We start from the raw sequence: 15,170 nt of genomic DNA on the forward strand, positions 1-15,170 counted from the left end.
GACTCTCCCCTGCACTCCTGGACTGGCTGGGAGTTTGCGGCGCCAAATTTCTGCTTCTGCCACCCCCCTACCCCTACAGTCATTGCAGATAGAAGACCCAAGTACCAGCCCAGGGGTTAGTGTTTCCAGAAAACCTGCTTGTGGCGCCTGGGTGGCTCAGTCAGTTAGGCATCTGCCCTTGGCTCAGGACGTGGTGTCAGGGTCCTGGGACCGGGCCCTGCATCAGGCTCCCTGCTCAGCGGAACGTCTGCTTCTCCCTCCTTCTCTGCCTTTCTCCCCTGCTCATGCTCTCTCTCTCTCAAGTGAATATATAAAACATAAAAAAAGAAAAAACTGCCTGGATTGGCATCACTGGCATGTAGCAAGCTGGGGAAGAGCAGAGAGTTTTAGCTGCTCACTTCTGGGGTTTTCCAGATTGCCCGAAGACAGTTTCAACTCTTGGCCTAAATCTGTTTCTTTAATTTTCTTCCCCAGGGTTTGAGTTAGAATGGAAGGTCAGTGTCTTAAAAATACATCCACACTCTTGAATGTTCTGGCGCATTGTTTTTCTTAAATACTTGTTTCTTGGTCATGGTACCCCCCCACCCACCCTGCACTCCCAGGCCTGTCCTACCCTTTGGGTCCTTACGTGGCGGGTTTGGCTGCCTCGCCAGGAGGCGGGGCCGCCGGCGCTGGCGCATCTCCTGGTGGATGTCTGCGCCCAGGGAGCAGCTGGGGAGCTTGGCCGGCCTTGAGAAGAGACAGTCGGCTCTCTGCCCTCGGGTAGAGCAGCTTCCTGAGACTGGTTTTGGCCAACTCTTGTGGTTCATGTGGCAGAAATGCCACTGCGGAAGTTTTATTTTTTCTCTAGAAAAATAAAACATGCCATTTTTCATGACTTCTCAAAACCATTGGATTGGTACTTTGGCTTCCCGTAGTGTGTCATTCTCTTTTGCAATAACATACTGTTTGTTGCCATGTAGGCAAGTGGTCGATATTTAAAAACAGAGTTCCCCAATCAGGATGTTCTGCAGATACTGTTCCAGAAAGTCGTCGTGCGTATGTGCACATGGTAAGGACATGTGCGTGGGAAGACTGTGCATTTTCCATGTTTTTCAGGTCCTCTCTATATCTTGTGTTCTTTAGAGATGAACATTGGAAAAGTGTAAAATGAATAATTATAGAGTAAACTCCGTCATCAAATGATTTTATTATGTACATGAATTTGCAGCAAAGCTAGCCAAAATTTGCTTAACAGGTGCAGCTGACTTAGTATGGTGAATCCTCTACCAAATCAGTAGCGACAAAAAAGCACTGAGTAGATTTTAGAAATACATGCAGATTCAGTGATCAGTCTTAGCCACATCTGAGTTCATCATGTTCACGCTAACACACGTATGTGGCCCTCATCAGTGGTCTTTGGAATGTTAAGGAAGACAGGTATCAAGCAAGCAAACTGATTTTATTTTAAATCCAAGAAGGGATTTAAGATAATTTTTAACATATTCCTGTGACGATGTGTTCCAGCGTTTGAACAGAGGCATATGTGAACAACTAGGGCTCTATGGTGAATGGATGAGCTGTTATGACGAAGCTTTGAAATATATTGTATGATCCCATGTGAGACATGACACAACGAAGCCAAACTACTTAAAGTTTGGTTAGCCAGTTTCTAAACTGTTACCGATTTATAGCAATTGGAGAAATACGTGGAGAAGTGAACCACAATTTTATGATTTCTGCGATTCCCAAGGGATGGCTAATGCTTGAACTCGTGTCTTTGAGGAGTATTTAATTGCAGTTGTCAAATAATCGCTTCCTTTGAAAGTAGGTAAGTGGCACAGAGAAAATGAAGACATTCTCTGTAGTAATATTCTTTACTGGCCAGTTCAGGATTTTGTTGCTGAAATTGTGCTGAGATTGTGCTTTAAGGTGGGAAGTGTCTGGGGAGACTGTCCACGGCTGATCTCTAAACGACTGAATTCATTCTGCCCATCAGGTGTTCACGTACAAGCAGAGCACCATTACACACCAGAAGGTGACCGCTATGCACCCCATGAATGAGGAGGGCGTGGATGACATGGCCACTTTGACGGAGCTCCACGGGGGATCCATCATGCATAACTTATACCAGCGATATAAGAGAAATCAAATATATGTAAGTTCCACTTGAATTCTCTGTAAAAATCCCTCAAGTCCGAGTGAATGTTAATTTTTATTTTCAAAGGGTATTTCCTGCCTTTTGAGAACCTGTCCAGTTCACCTAAGTAAACCTGTGTTTTCGGGAGTTTTGCCAAATTAGAAACGTGGCCCAATAAATCATGTTCGCATGTTTATTGCCTTGATTTTTATTAGAGGGGAATACTTTCTTTGAAGGGCGATTTGACCTCTTCTGGTGAGTGCATTCTGTTTTGTTAAGTGCTCTGTTTTACAAAGAAGTCACCAGAAAGGTTGTCCTCCTCAGTTAAGGGTTGGGGAGCACTGGGGTGGGATGGGAAATGTGGATTCGCAAGTACTAGTACCTTGAGGTCCAGCTTTGGTCTCCTTTTCTTGATTTTTCTCCTTTTATGGATGTTCACATTTTTTTTCCTGGCTCTGGAGCCCCTCCAGGGGAATATTTGGATTCAGGAAACCCATCTTTCTTATTTGTAGGATTGCTATTTCAAAGTGAGACATGGCCATAAAAAGCAGGCATGCACATTTTTCTCTCAACTTTTGTGAAATATGACTGTATCTGTATTACAAGAGTAATATTTAGATATCATTTCAAAAAAATCATTTCTATAATACGTAATTACTTTTTGATATTAAAGTACATATATTAGTTTATTTGTCAAGATTGGCCTGGAGATTTTGTCTTTTTCATCCATCTGTTCCTAAGTCCTTATAGTAAAGGGCCCAAGTGCTTACATATGTTTTTTTCTTGTCAAGTTCAAATTTATAGAGTTTTTTTTGTTTTTTACTACATTGGGAACTAATGAAATACTATATGTTGACAAACATAATTAAGAAAAATACCCAAAATTAAAATGAAAGTTAAAAAAACTATTTTAATATTTTAAAAGCCTCTTGTTCTTCTCAGTGATTTTTCTTCTTCAACAATTACACTAATTTTGCCTGTACCTTGCTGGTTTTGATGAACGACATCAGCCTTTAAGCAAGCTATTAGGTGCTAACAGAAACTCAAGGCCTGCTTAGTATTCTTGTTTCTCTGATTTATTTACCCTTAGACTGGAGAGGAGAGCTGGGAAATGAGGAATGAGTTACTTGCGGGTTTAGTGCCTAATTTTCCTCTGCTTCTTATGTTGCAAAAGTGTCATTTTTGCCAGATTGACCTAATGTTTGCCACATGTTCTTAAGCAACCCTATGGAGAAATGCAGTGGGATTCTAGCTCTCTGACCGGCTTAGCCTGCTCACACTAAGTCTCTAGATTACAGTATTTTCCATAGGTTCTTCAGGAAAGGTAACATTCACACGTGTTTACGAAGACATGGCTTTCTCTTCTGTCTTGTGCACGTGCTGGGAGAACTCTGCTCAGTTCCAAGGTCAGAAATCTCCAGGGTGACCGTGGCTTCCCGCCTTCCCGGGGAGGAGCCGCTACCTGCGCCCAGGTTGCCGTACCTGGGTACTGAGTGTGATTTGACGCTGCCGCCGAACTGTGTTTACCTAGCAATTTCCTTCCTTGGTTCGTCAAGGACGGACTTTGTCTTTGCTTTTTCAGTTTATTTTTTATTATTTTTTTTTAAGATTTTATTTACTAGATAGAGGGAGGGAATCAAGCCCCGGGGAGAAGCAGAGGGAGAGAGAAAGGGAGAAACAGACTCTCCACTGAGCAGAGAGCCCGACGCAGGGCTCGATCCCAGGACCCTGAGATCGTGACCTGAGCTAAAGGAAGACACCCAACTGACAGCCACCCAGGCGCCCCCGACCTTGTCTTCCTTGAGCCAAGGACATTCCCAGGCATCTGGTAGTGTGTGAGAAATGTTTGTAAAACACACGCCATACGTATTAGAAATAACATCCTAGTAGATGATGAAATGTGAAGCTAGATTTACGATTTCTTCGTGGGTATGTGTGTCTCATAGGTGCGTATTTCAGAACTCACCCTCTTCTTATTCTACATTTAATAATCAGGGGAAAGTCAGTCCTTTAGAAGGGGGAAAAAACTATCCAGATGGTTTAAAAAGCAGAACCTTTAAAAAGATTTTCTCTCCCTCTTTTCGTGATGATGTTAAACCTGATAGCTAATTTGCCAAATAAAGCCTGTGAGTAGAGTCTTAGTTGTTGTTTTATTTTTCCTAGAATGAAGATCTAAAAGAACACAAGACTTTTGTACCTCCAATTTGCAGGGCAATTCAGTTAATAATGCCCTTCTATGCCTGCCTTTTGAGACTTGTATAACTGTCTTATCATAAAGCAGGCCCTCAATTTTCTTATCCTTGCTGAAGCTCTTGGCGGTGGTTCTAGGATTCCTCAGGCTGTGACCCTTCGAGACAAAACCAGCACCTGTCAGAAACACCACGGTGTTCTGCCTTGTATCCTCGCTTTGAGCGATGCACATCTAGAGCTTTAAAAAAGAAGGAGGGGCACCCAGGTGGCTCAGTGGGTTAAAGCCTCTGCCTTCAGCTCAGGCCATGATCCCAGGGTCCTGGGATCGAGCCCCATATCAATCTCTCTGCTTGGTGGGAAGCCTGCTTCCTCTTCTCTCTCTGCCTGCCTCTCTGCCTAATTGTGATCTCTCTCTCCGTCGAATAAATAAATTAAAAAAAAAAAAAAGAAATGACTTGAACTAGAGATGCTGTATTCGGTTTCTCTGGCTGGCATAAACAATTGCTGTAACTGTAGCAACTGAAAATATCAGGTCATGTCCTGTAGTTCTGTAGGTCACAGTCTGACCAGGGTCTTGCCAGCCTTGAATCCAGGGTGGGGAAGGGCAGTGCTCCTTTCTGGAGGCTCTAGGGGATGATCTGTTTCCTGTTCCCACTAGTCATAGGTGCAGTTACAGGACTGAGGTCTGCGTTCTCTTGCTGGCTGTCAGCTGAGAGCTGTTCTCGCTTCCACGGGTTCCCTTCCTTCCGCCTTCAAAACCAGCAGCGGTAGACGGAGTCTCTCTCATGTTTCAAATCTCTCCTTCTCTCCTTCTCATTTCTGTCTGGAGCCAAGACTTCTTTTAGCTTTTAGGGGTCCCTGCGATCAGATAGGGCCCACCTTGATAATCTCCCTGTCTCAGCATTTCCAGCCTTAATCACATCCTCAAAGTGCATTTGACCCGGACATCCAGGGCCACATTCTTCTGCCATAGGTGGCCTCCTTTGAGGCGTGTTACGGAGGAGGAGTCCCCGTGGGTCTTCTCCCACACTCTGGATCTTGCATAGTTTCCTTTGTTGGCTTTCTGGTCCAAGTTAGCAGATTACACAGCTTGCTGATGAGAAGACCCATCTCCAGGTAGAAAGGGTCGCTGCCTTGTGCTAAAAAGGACCATTAGCTTTTTTTCCTTCTTGGGGACCACCCTTACTGCCTGAGAACTTTACCAGACCCCAGTAAGATATTTCTCCAGCCATTACCATGCCCCATTAGAATGGGGTAGACAGCTATAAAGAGAGAAAATGCTCAGGGTAGGCAAATCCGTGTTGAACATGCTTTTCTCCACTCGCCTCCGCTTGGGCTCTGGGTTAATAATTTAGTCTGTGTGTCAATTTTTCATTTTTCTGAAAGGTCAGATGTCATAACCCCCGTATCTGACAGGACTGTTTTAAAGTCAAGCGGCAAGTGAAAGCTTCTAGAACCTCTGTACCCTTCCCGTATCTTTTTTTTTTTTTAATATTTTATTTATTTATTTGACAGAGAGAGATCACAAGTAGGCAGAGAGGCAGGCAGAGAGAGAGAGAGAGAGAGAGGAAAGCAGGCTCTCTGCTCAGCAGAGAGCCTGATGCGGGGCTTGATCCCAGGACCCTGGGATCATGACCTGAGCCGAAGGCAGTGGCTTAACCCACTGAGCCATCCAGGCGCCCCCCATTCCCGTATCTTAATTGTCTGTACTACCAGGTGTTTATTTATCAAGTTCCTGCCCAGAACTGGGTCCTTCAGGGCAGAAACTGAATGGACTTCTCCATCAGCGTGGCGGTCCACATGATCCTAGCCTTGCCACTGGTCCTTTTGGGATCGGACCCCTGGTTAGATCAGCCCTACTGTTTACATAGTTGCCTTGCCTGAGCCCCTGTCTTCTGCCCTAATGCTGGATTTCTTTCCTGGAACTTTGGGTTCTGGGTTCCCGAGTTCCTGGGCTACTTCCCGGCACTACAGCTCCCAGCCTGGGACCCCATCCCCCACTCCACCCTGAGCCTCTTTTCTGTGGGCTTCCTGCCACAGGGGCTGTTCCCCGATGGCCTCTCCTTGGGAGAGGGTCTGTTGAGAGTCCCCTGTTCTTCTCTCTCCTCCCACCACCCATGAGGACACGGGAGGACAAGTACGTGCACCTGTTAAGTTCCTAAAGACTCAGGGAGAGGAGGAGCAGAGCATGTGTTTGTGGGACAAAAGGAAAGAGATAGGGAGAGGTAACCTGTAGGTGGGCTAGAAAGCCCAAACTGGCGATGAAAAACCCAGGGGGGGCGGCGGGAGGGGCAGTAATGACACTTGAGAGATAAAGGTTGCTTAGAACAGAAGGCTAAGGACATGGAGAGACCAGAGTGAATTCAGTGTGACCGACTCACTGAGTTGGGGGCAGTCGCTCTGCTCACGGAATCTGCTGTGTGTGTTACGGAATACTGAGCCAGTTGGACAGGACAGGAAGGCTGGGGTCAGGACACCACTGCTCTAAGGGTGTCAACCAGGTGATCCTGTCCCCAGGGGACATATGGTGCTCTCGGGAGGCATTTCTGCTCACCCAGCTAAGGCAGAGGATGCTAATGGTATCTAGTGGGTAGAGCCCAAGGGTGGTGGAGACCTCCCACGGTGCCCAGAACAGCCCCCAACAAAGCATTATGTGGACGGAGATGTCAGTAGTACCAAGGGTGGGAAACCTCGATTCGCTTATAGTCAGTCAGCGGCGTTTGGGCTGGGGGTGTAGCAGGCACCCCGAAGGCCCAAGGTGCAGGGGTGGGGAGTGAGGAAGAGGGGGGAAGTGTTGGGGAGGAAGGGTTGGTCTTCGCGACTCCCAGCCTTGCGGAGCTACTGGCCGTGAGAACGGGGCCCTGGCAGTTCTGGCAGCTCCAGAAGAGAGCAGGGAAGACGAGTCGGTTTCGGACGCCTGCCCTACTGTAGTCTCTGGAGCCTGGATCCCTTCAAATTGCTATGTCCCCAGCATCTAAACACAGTGTTGACAAGAGCCGACGAGGTTTCCCTTGTCCGGAACGTAAGCTCCGTGTCCGCCAAGCGGGCTCCGCGGTGTGGCAGTTTGGATTTCCGCCCGGAGGAAGAGAAGCACGGGGTGTCCATTATAGGGCTTGTCGCGCTTCGGGTCGATTGCATGGGGGAGCCTCCTGTCCCAGCCGTGGAGGAGCCGTTCCAGACCACATCACGGAGAGAGCCGCGGGGAGCGCCAGAGCTCGTCTGCAATTAGGGCGCTGGGGATGGCTCCAGGGGGCCCCGTGCTCCGGTCCACCCAGCCCGCCGGGTCATCTATCGGTCTTCCCCAACCAGCGGTGCAGAGACCAGAATCAGAGGAGCCCGTCTGAAGAAGCTGGGGCTGTGACTAAAGATAAAACGCGTGTGTCAGCACAGAAGAGCCCTCACAGCTTGCGCATTTTTAGGTTTTTCCAAAATACCGTCCCTTTGGTGATGGGGCGGTCCACACCAACTCCGCAGATGTGTTTGATGATGATCCTGAATTAACTCGGGAGCCTGCTGCTTTCTGCGAAGCGTGTTCTGTTCACCACGGCCGGCCAGAGACGGGTTGGCAGAGCCGGCAGGTGAAGGGGAGACCCTGGGCCGCCGACGGTCTTTGGACCGGACGTGGGATGGACTTGTCCGTCTTGGACGTGCCCGTCTAAATCTGCATCTCATTTCCTGGAGCTGAGTTTTCCCCAAGAAGACTTGTTTTGGATTCATTTCCGTCCCATCCCAAAGCCAGTGTCGAGTAACAGCGGCCTCTTACGGGGACCGGGATGGCCTGGAAACGGGATGGCCGGCGGCCTGGGCATGGGCCTCGGACCAGGAACAGCTGAAAGCAGTGCGGTTTTTCAGGGGCCTTTTTTCACATGAGATCGAGACCGGTGTTGCCAAGAGATGATTGCAACCATCTGTCTGACTCTGTGTATTTTTAAACTTCACCAAACATTCATGCTCTTGAGTGGCTACTCCCACATCGGCACACGATGGCGTCAATTAGGAATGTTGCTTTTACAATATCTTTTTTCTTCCTTTCCTGCCTCTCTTTTGGGTCTCCTTCTGGGTCAGATTCCTTTCAACAGGGGAAAGTTTTAATCAGGAATTTATTCAAATTAAATGGAAATGTCACTTCTAAATTTCAGAGCTTGACTTCAGTAAGAACTTGACTTATCTGTTGTCATCTAGTTTTCAGCCAACGTGAATGCTTAATGGTTTTTTTTTAATTGTTTAAAAATGTTTTAAAATTGTTTAGTTGGGTAATGATGGCAAGCAGGTTTTTGTGTGTGTAGTAGTAGTAGTAGGTTTTTATGTAGTTTTTTTATGTAGTACATAGTGGACATAGAGCACTAGAACCCAGTTAAAACATGAATTTACTTGGTGGATTTGCCCTCAAATCACATCCCCGCCACCCCCCAGCTGTCTACATGGATGCAGCCCTGCTTGTGTGCCGGGCTGGGTGCTAAGCTCCAAGGATGCAAAATTACTCTCGTTCACTGTAATTGTTCCTTGAAAGATTAGATGAATGAAAGGCACTGCCCCTCCAAGACCTCCCAGTTTGCTGGGGAAGGACACAAGCAAGCCGTTGACAATTGCTCAGGGTGGCCGTGAGTGTGATGAGAGTAGTTGGGCCATAATGAATGAGCATCCAAAGGAGGAAAGAAGGAAGAGGTCAGAGAATGGTCGCCAGCATAGGCATTGGTCGTGCTGAGTTTTGATAGGGGAATTTGACCAGGAGGGAGGCTGGCTCATTTCTAGCAGAAGGTCAGTATGTGCGAAGACATGAACTAGTCTGGAGGGGGGCATTTGTCCAACTGCGGGACATTCAAGATGCTGAAATGGGAGATGCCACTGTCTTGTAAGATGGTCAGGAGCAGGTGAGGAAGGGCTCCGTGTGTAAGTGGATGAGTTTGAATATACTTGTGACAGCTGTACCGGACAGCTTTAAATGCGAGTTCTGGGGGAACTCCCTCTGGCTGCAGGGTGATGGCTGAGTGCGGGGGCATCCCCGTCTAGGACCAGCAAGCTAGATGGGAAATGACGGGGTTCCAAACCAGTCCAGGGAGAGTTTGAGTATGAAGGATACTGAGAGGAAGAAGGAAAGTGTTTGATAGGCAAATAGGCAATGTCTACAGGGTGACTCCCAGATTTCTGGATTAGCTATTTGGGCTGACCATGGTGCTTTGGTCAAGATGCCACGAAGTGAGGGGGGACCTGGGTGTGTCCGTCAGTGAAGCGTCTGTTCTTGATTTCGGCTCAGGTTGTGACGTTGAGCCCGTGTTGGGCTTCACGCTCCGCACGGAGCCGGCTTGAGGTTCTCTCTCTCCCTGTGCCCCTCCCCGAACTCGCATGTGTGCACTCGCTCTCTCTTGCTCTCTCAATAAATAAATAACATCTTCAAAAAAAAAGATGTCACTAAGTGAGAAGAAATCGGTGTTTTGGGGAGCTCAGCCTTGCCCACGTGAGTCAGAGCTAAGGGCCATCGGAATGAAGATGTCCGTGTCCCGCTGGGCGTGTGGATGAAGCCCCATCCAGGATAAAGATGCCGCTGTACGGAGCTGAGAAGATCCAGAGGGAAGGAAAGGAGGGAACGGTGAATGAGAAATAAATATGGCTGACGACTCCCCCTTCTTAAGTTTTCGCTGTAGGAAAGTGCGGCGCGGCCCCGACTTGAGCGGATTTTCCTAGTGCGTGTCAGTTGCACCTGTTTCCACATCCAGCCACGTTCACGATCCCATGATGAAAAGCGGTTGTGGTTTTTATTTTCATTAACAAGATTTATGTCGTTCTCTCACGCAGCCGTCATGTGGGGTGACAGAGGACGTGTGTTCATGACGGGACAGAATCCCTGAAGCAGTGTTTCAGGGAAGCTCCAGGCTGGGGACCTCTTGGGTTCTGGTGACCAAACCTTGTTGCGTAGACCATTCGCTCCCGTGGTTGAATAGTGCCTCCCTAACCATGGCAGGGAGCCCTCTGTATCTCAAAGCAGAGAGCATCTGAGGCCCCCGGGTCACTTTTGGTTTTCTGAGTTCGACCTGTTCCTTTGGGTGCGGGGGATGACCCAGTGGGCATTACAGCCTGACGCCTTCTGAAAACCTTGAATTGGTAGACTTTGGATTGAAGAAATGCAGTGAGTTTCTTCCAGCATTTTTTTAAGCAACATGTGCGACAGCTGTTTCAGATTATTAAAGCGGGCAAGGAAATGTATTTTTTGGTGAGTTATGTGGAACTTTTCTGACTAGAAAAATTTGTTATGTGCTTCAAAATAGAACATCCTCTCTGTTTCTGAAAAGCCATTCAAATGACCAAGCTCTCTTTTCTGGTGGAATTTGAATCCAGTATGAAGAGGCCAGTACCTGGTCCCACCTCATGTTTGAGAGCTTCATGCGTCCAGAGTCTGAAAGTGCGTGACGTCATCGTGGGCGTTTCGGAAACCATAGAAATACCTTCTTGTGGAGGGATAAATGGTTCAACACGTAATGAATATGTCTCCCAGCTCTCGGGATTTCTTACCAAGTGGTCTTTGCTTCCCTTGGTACTTAATTTACAACGAGGCTCTTCTTTGACCCCCTCTGCTTGCCAGTCACCGTTTTTACTTATATTACATTTGAACTGGGCTAATTCACTGAATCTCTTATCCGTTTGTTTTAGCAAGACAGTAACCCATGCAGAGCGGTATGTTTTAAGGTAGTGGGGGAAGGAAAAGATGGCCTTGGCCATAATTATTTTTGCTAATAGACCTCTCGGATTTCACCTGATTTGTCCTCCTTTGAATAAGCTATTAGGGACGACTGCTGTTGTTGTTGCCATGTCGTTTTACACTTCTGTTATAGGGGGGTTTGAAAGTGTCGCTTGGCACGACCACGGGCACCGGCAGTGAAAACTCAGTAACTGAAGCCCCTCCCCCACCCCGGCTTCTGTAGGTATTAGGAGAATAATTCGTTAGGACGCGGGCTGTTCTCTCCCCTTTTGGGAGCCACTCAGACTGTCTTCTCAGATATCCCAGTTGAGTGACCCTGAAGACGGTGGGACTTGTTGGAGGGCTCCAAGCGGGAGGGTTGTCATCTTCAGAGTGTCACGGGTGAAGCATGGAGCTTGGGCTGAACGCGCAAGGCCACTTCGGAAATCAGTGAGGAAGGCAGCTTTTATGAAAAGCTGAGCGAGGCCGAGGTAGGAGTTGGAGGGAAGGACATAGAGTCTAGAGTTCAGTGAAAGTGGAACGAACGGGCAAGACGTAGAGTCTTTGACCCCTGGCGATGAGCCAGACAGAGTCCAAGATAGTCTCTGTGCCGTGCATGGGTGAGCGGTGGAGAGGGCCACCACAGACCCCCAGTGTGGCATACTGGGAGCCCGGGTTGCTGTCCTGGATCTCACTCACCGGTGCTATGACTGTAGGGGCAGCAGTTAACCATCCCCTTGTCTGTCAGAGGAGGCTGGACAGTGGCCTTTGGCCTCCCCACATCTCAAGGTTGGGTTGGAGCAGGTGAGGGCTGTGAAGGTGTGTCTACGTGGGTCGGATTGTCCTCTGGGCCCCCCAGTTAGGAAATGTCAGAGAAAGGTGGTTTGGTAATATGCAGGCTTGTCATTTAAAATCTGGTGACAAGCCTTTTAAGTAATGGCTTAGGCCATTAGTGAGAAGGTGAAGTAGTAAAACTCGTGCATTCATGCTTTAAGAGCCTAATTAACCTCTGGTACAAAATGGAGGTCTTATATTAGACAGGCATTTTAAAAATTAATGGATTATTAAATTTTACTTAAATTCCAGTTATAGAGAGGCGTTTTTAATGCTACATGAGACAAGGTTTCCTGTAATCTTAAAAAATAAAAATAAGGATGCCTGGGTAGTACAGTTGGTTAAGCGTCTGACTCTTGGTTTTGGTTCAGGTCCTGATCTCAGGGTCGTGAGATCGAGCCCGGTGGTGGGCTCTGCACACAGTGTGGAGTCTGCTTGGGGTTTTGTCTCTGTCTGCCCCTCCCACTCACGTGCTCCCCTTCTCTAAAATAAATAAAACTTTAAAAAATAATAATAAAATAGCTTTTTAAAAAATGGGTTTTCTGTGTATACCAGGCACATATTTTACATATTCTTTTTTTTTTTAAGATTTCATTTATTTATTTGAGAGACAGAGATCACAAGTAGGCAGAGAGGCAGACAGAGAGAGAGCAGGAAGCAGGCTCCCTGCAGAGCAGAGAGCTGGATGTGGGGCTCGATCCCAGGACCCTGGGAGGCAGAAGCTTTAACCCACTGAGCTACCCAGGCGCCCCCAAAGTGCTCTTATGTTAACCTTAAAGGTGGAAATTTTAAGCAGCTGAAATGCAGATCGTTTTTGAATGTGTGTCTTCATTTCATGCATTATGTGGTGTGTGCAATGCAAGTAGAGTAAAAGCCTGGCTTGGTATCTTCCTTTTAACTATACAGCAAAGTGATCTCTTACCTGCAGACTCTTCCAGCACCTTCTGCCGTTTCTCCAACACTGCAGTCTCAGAAGGAAAAGCCTTCAGCCTTTTATTCCACGGAGATTTGGAGCCCCTCAAACAGTGCTACCTGGGCTGAGAAGCTACAGTCTGAGAAGGCTGAGAAGCTGCAGTCTGGAGGAGCCATCGCGAGCTCAGGTCTGGGCTCGGTGTTGGTGGAGATGAGAAGACCATGTCTGCCTCATCCCGTGTGGGCGTCTTTGTTACAGGCTGAGAGACCGAATAAGACCAAAAATCCTTTAAAGCGTAGATTAGGTACACTCACCTGCTTTTGAAAACACAAAGGCACATGCTGTATGTTTCCAGAAGTTTTCCATCAAAATGGGGAAAATCAGGCTTTCTTGCATAAAGTGGCGAAAGTCTATTTTTAGTAATATTTACACAGAACTTGTAATTTCTCAACAATGTATAATAAGGGACCTTCATGCAGTTGACGAGATTGAAAGATGAGGAACGTATTTTCAACATCTTATTGGGGAAGTCAGACATGAAGATCAATATTGTTTTAGGAAAAGCGTCCAACCACCAGAGCCATGGCAGTCCTTTGGCACGAATAGTGTCTTATAACTAAACCAACTTTGGATTTTTGTCTTTCACCGCAAATTATGTGCCTTTCGAGGTTCTTGGTGAAAGCATTCTCTTGCATGGTGTGCGTGGTTTTCTTCTGTCTTGGAGTCAGGATGGTAACTCAACAATGGAGCAACCTGTAGATGTGTTGGAATGATCTTGTGAGCCAGAGACACCGTGAGGTCTCAACCAACAGGCCAGCTCTGACTGCGTGGCAGTGACTGGGCTCAATGGGGAAAGGTCTCGTGATGCACTAGTGGGTCCACCAGGCACGACAGCCAGTTCTGCAGGGTACCACTGTGCTGAACATCTGGCTTCCTCCTCTAGAATCACTGTGGGGTGGGGACTGGGGAGGGGGCACGTGCGGGCCGTTGGCAACTGCCATAGCCTCCAACCACGTTGTTGTTCTGAACCACTTTACAGCTGTTGCACTGGGCAAAGTGTGATATTAATTACTTAAAAAGAAGACCAGGCCTAAGACCATTTTGGATGTTCCAGCTTCAACTTTGCTAACAAACATTTAATGCCCTTGAATTTCCTACCCCCCTACAAAAACCATGTCCTCCACACTTCCGGGATGAGTGATCTTTTAAGCCACGCTGTATGACCAGTGGGGTTGCCCAACCAGGACGGGGTAGCATGAGGTTTTGACCAAAATGATCACTTTCTAAGTAAAGCTCTTGTAGAAAGGTTATGACACTCTTTATGAGTAAATCAATACTTTTTTTGAAAGAAAGACTTATTTCCCCAAATTTAAGAACTACCATACAAACATGTTATGACAAGGTGTGCAAAATTTTTAAGACAAAGGCTGGGCATATCATTTTTTTAAATTTGGGGGGGGGGTTTTGTTTGTTTTTAAATAAGCTCCATGCCCAGTGTGGGGCTTGAACTCACAGCCCAGAGATCAAGAGTTACAAGCTCTACTGATTGAGCCAACCAGGTGTTCCAAGGTATATCATTTTTTAAAAACTGTGTTAATAATGGGTTAATATCCAATATTAATGATATTTAATTCTCAGCTTAATACCTTGTGACTTTTAAATTTTATTTGTAAAATTTATTTGTAAAGAGGATTTCAGTGTGCCTACCTCACTGTTTTAAGAGGGGAGGCATTAAGTGTCCTTATTTCTGCCAAAGTAGGAAAAAAGTAAGACAATATTTCAACAGAAGAAAATGATTTTTTTTGAGTTTTGATTATTTCCAGAATATAAATAATAGTCAGGGCAGCTGGCTGGCTCAGTCAGAAGAACATGCAACTCTTGATCTCAGGGTCATGAGTTCGAGCCCCAGGTTGGGTGTAGAAATTACTTAAAAATAAAAAAAAACTTTTAAAAAATCCTTAAAAAAAAAATAATCATACAGCTACCAAAAGGTAGAAACAGGTCTGACATTTTAGACAAAGTAGTGGAAGGGGCTAGACACCCAGAGCCTCAAGCACCACGTGCCTGCCGGCTTCACCCCTGCAAACAGCTGACATGAAGGAAGGCACCAGCACCTGTGGTCAAAGCATTGATGGAATCTGAGTGTGTCCTCCAGGGAATCCGATGGTTCTCCGTTTCCTTTAGAAGTAGGACATACCTTCCCCAGAGGAAAAAGCAGTTTCCATCTTTCTTTATGGCCAGATCTTTCCCCCATGCCCTGGTTGGGGAAAATGGACTTTCTGGCAAGCTGAGGTTTCCAAAGACCTGAACATTTCCCCCCTAAGGCACTCTATCTTTTTCTTTTTTAAATGGAGGTGCACATGTCATAACAGAAGATTAACCATGTTAAAATATGTAATTCAGTGTATTTAGGACATTCACAATGTTGTACAGATAGCCTC

General features: G+C 46.8%; 1 protein-coding gene across 2 annotated transcripts in view; it reads left to right on the forward strand.

Annotated features, from left to right (window-relative positions):
* The window catches only part of MYO10 (myosin X), a 212,994-nt gene that overhangs the window by 87,435 nt on the left and 110,389 nt on the right, over positions 1-15,170 (forward strand). For both annotated transcript variants that reach the window (XM_032337728.1, XM_032337727.1), the window contains exon 3: positions 1,979-2,137. In XM_032337728.1, coding sequence (XP_032193619.1) covers positions 1,979-2,137 — 159 coding nt within the window. The remainder of the gene's footprint in view (positions 1-1,978; positions 2,138-15,170) is intronic.

The sequence above is a fragment of the Mustela erminea genome, chromosome 3 (genome assembly GCF_009829155.1).
Source record: "Mustela erminea isolate mMusErm1 chromosome 3, mMusErm1.Pri, whole genome shotgun sequence".
NCBI classification, from domain to species: Eukaryota; Metazoa; Chordata; class Mammalia; order Carnivora; family Mustelidae; genus Mustela; species Mustela erminea.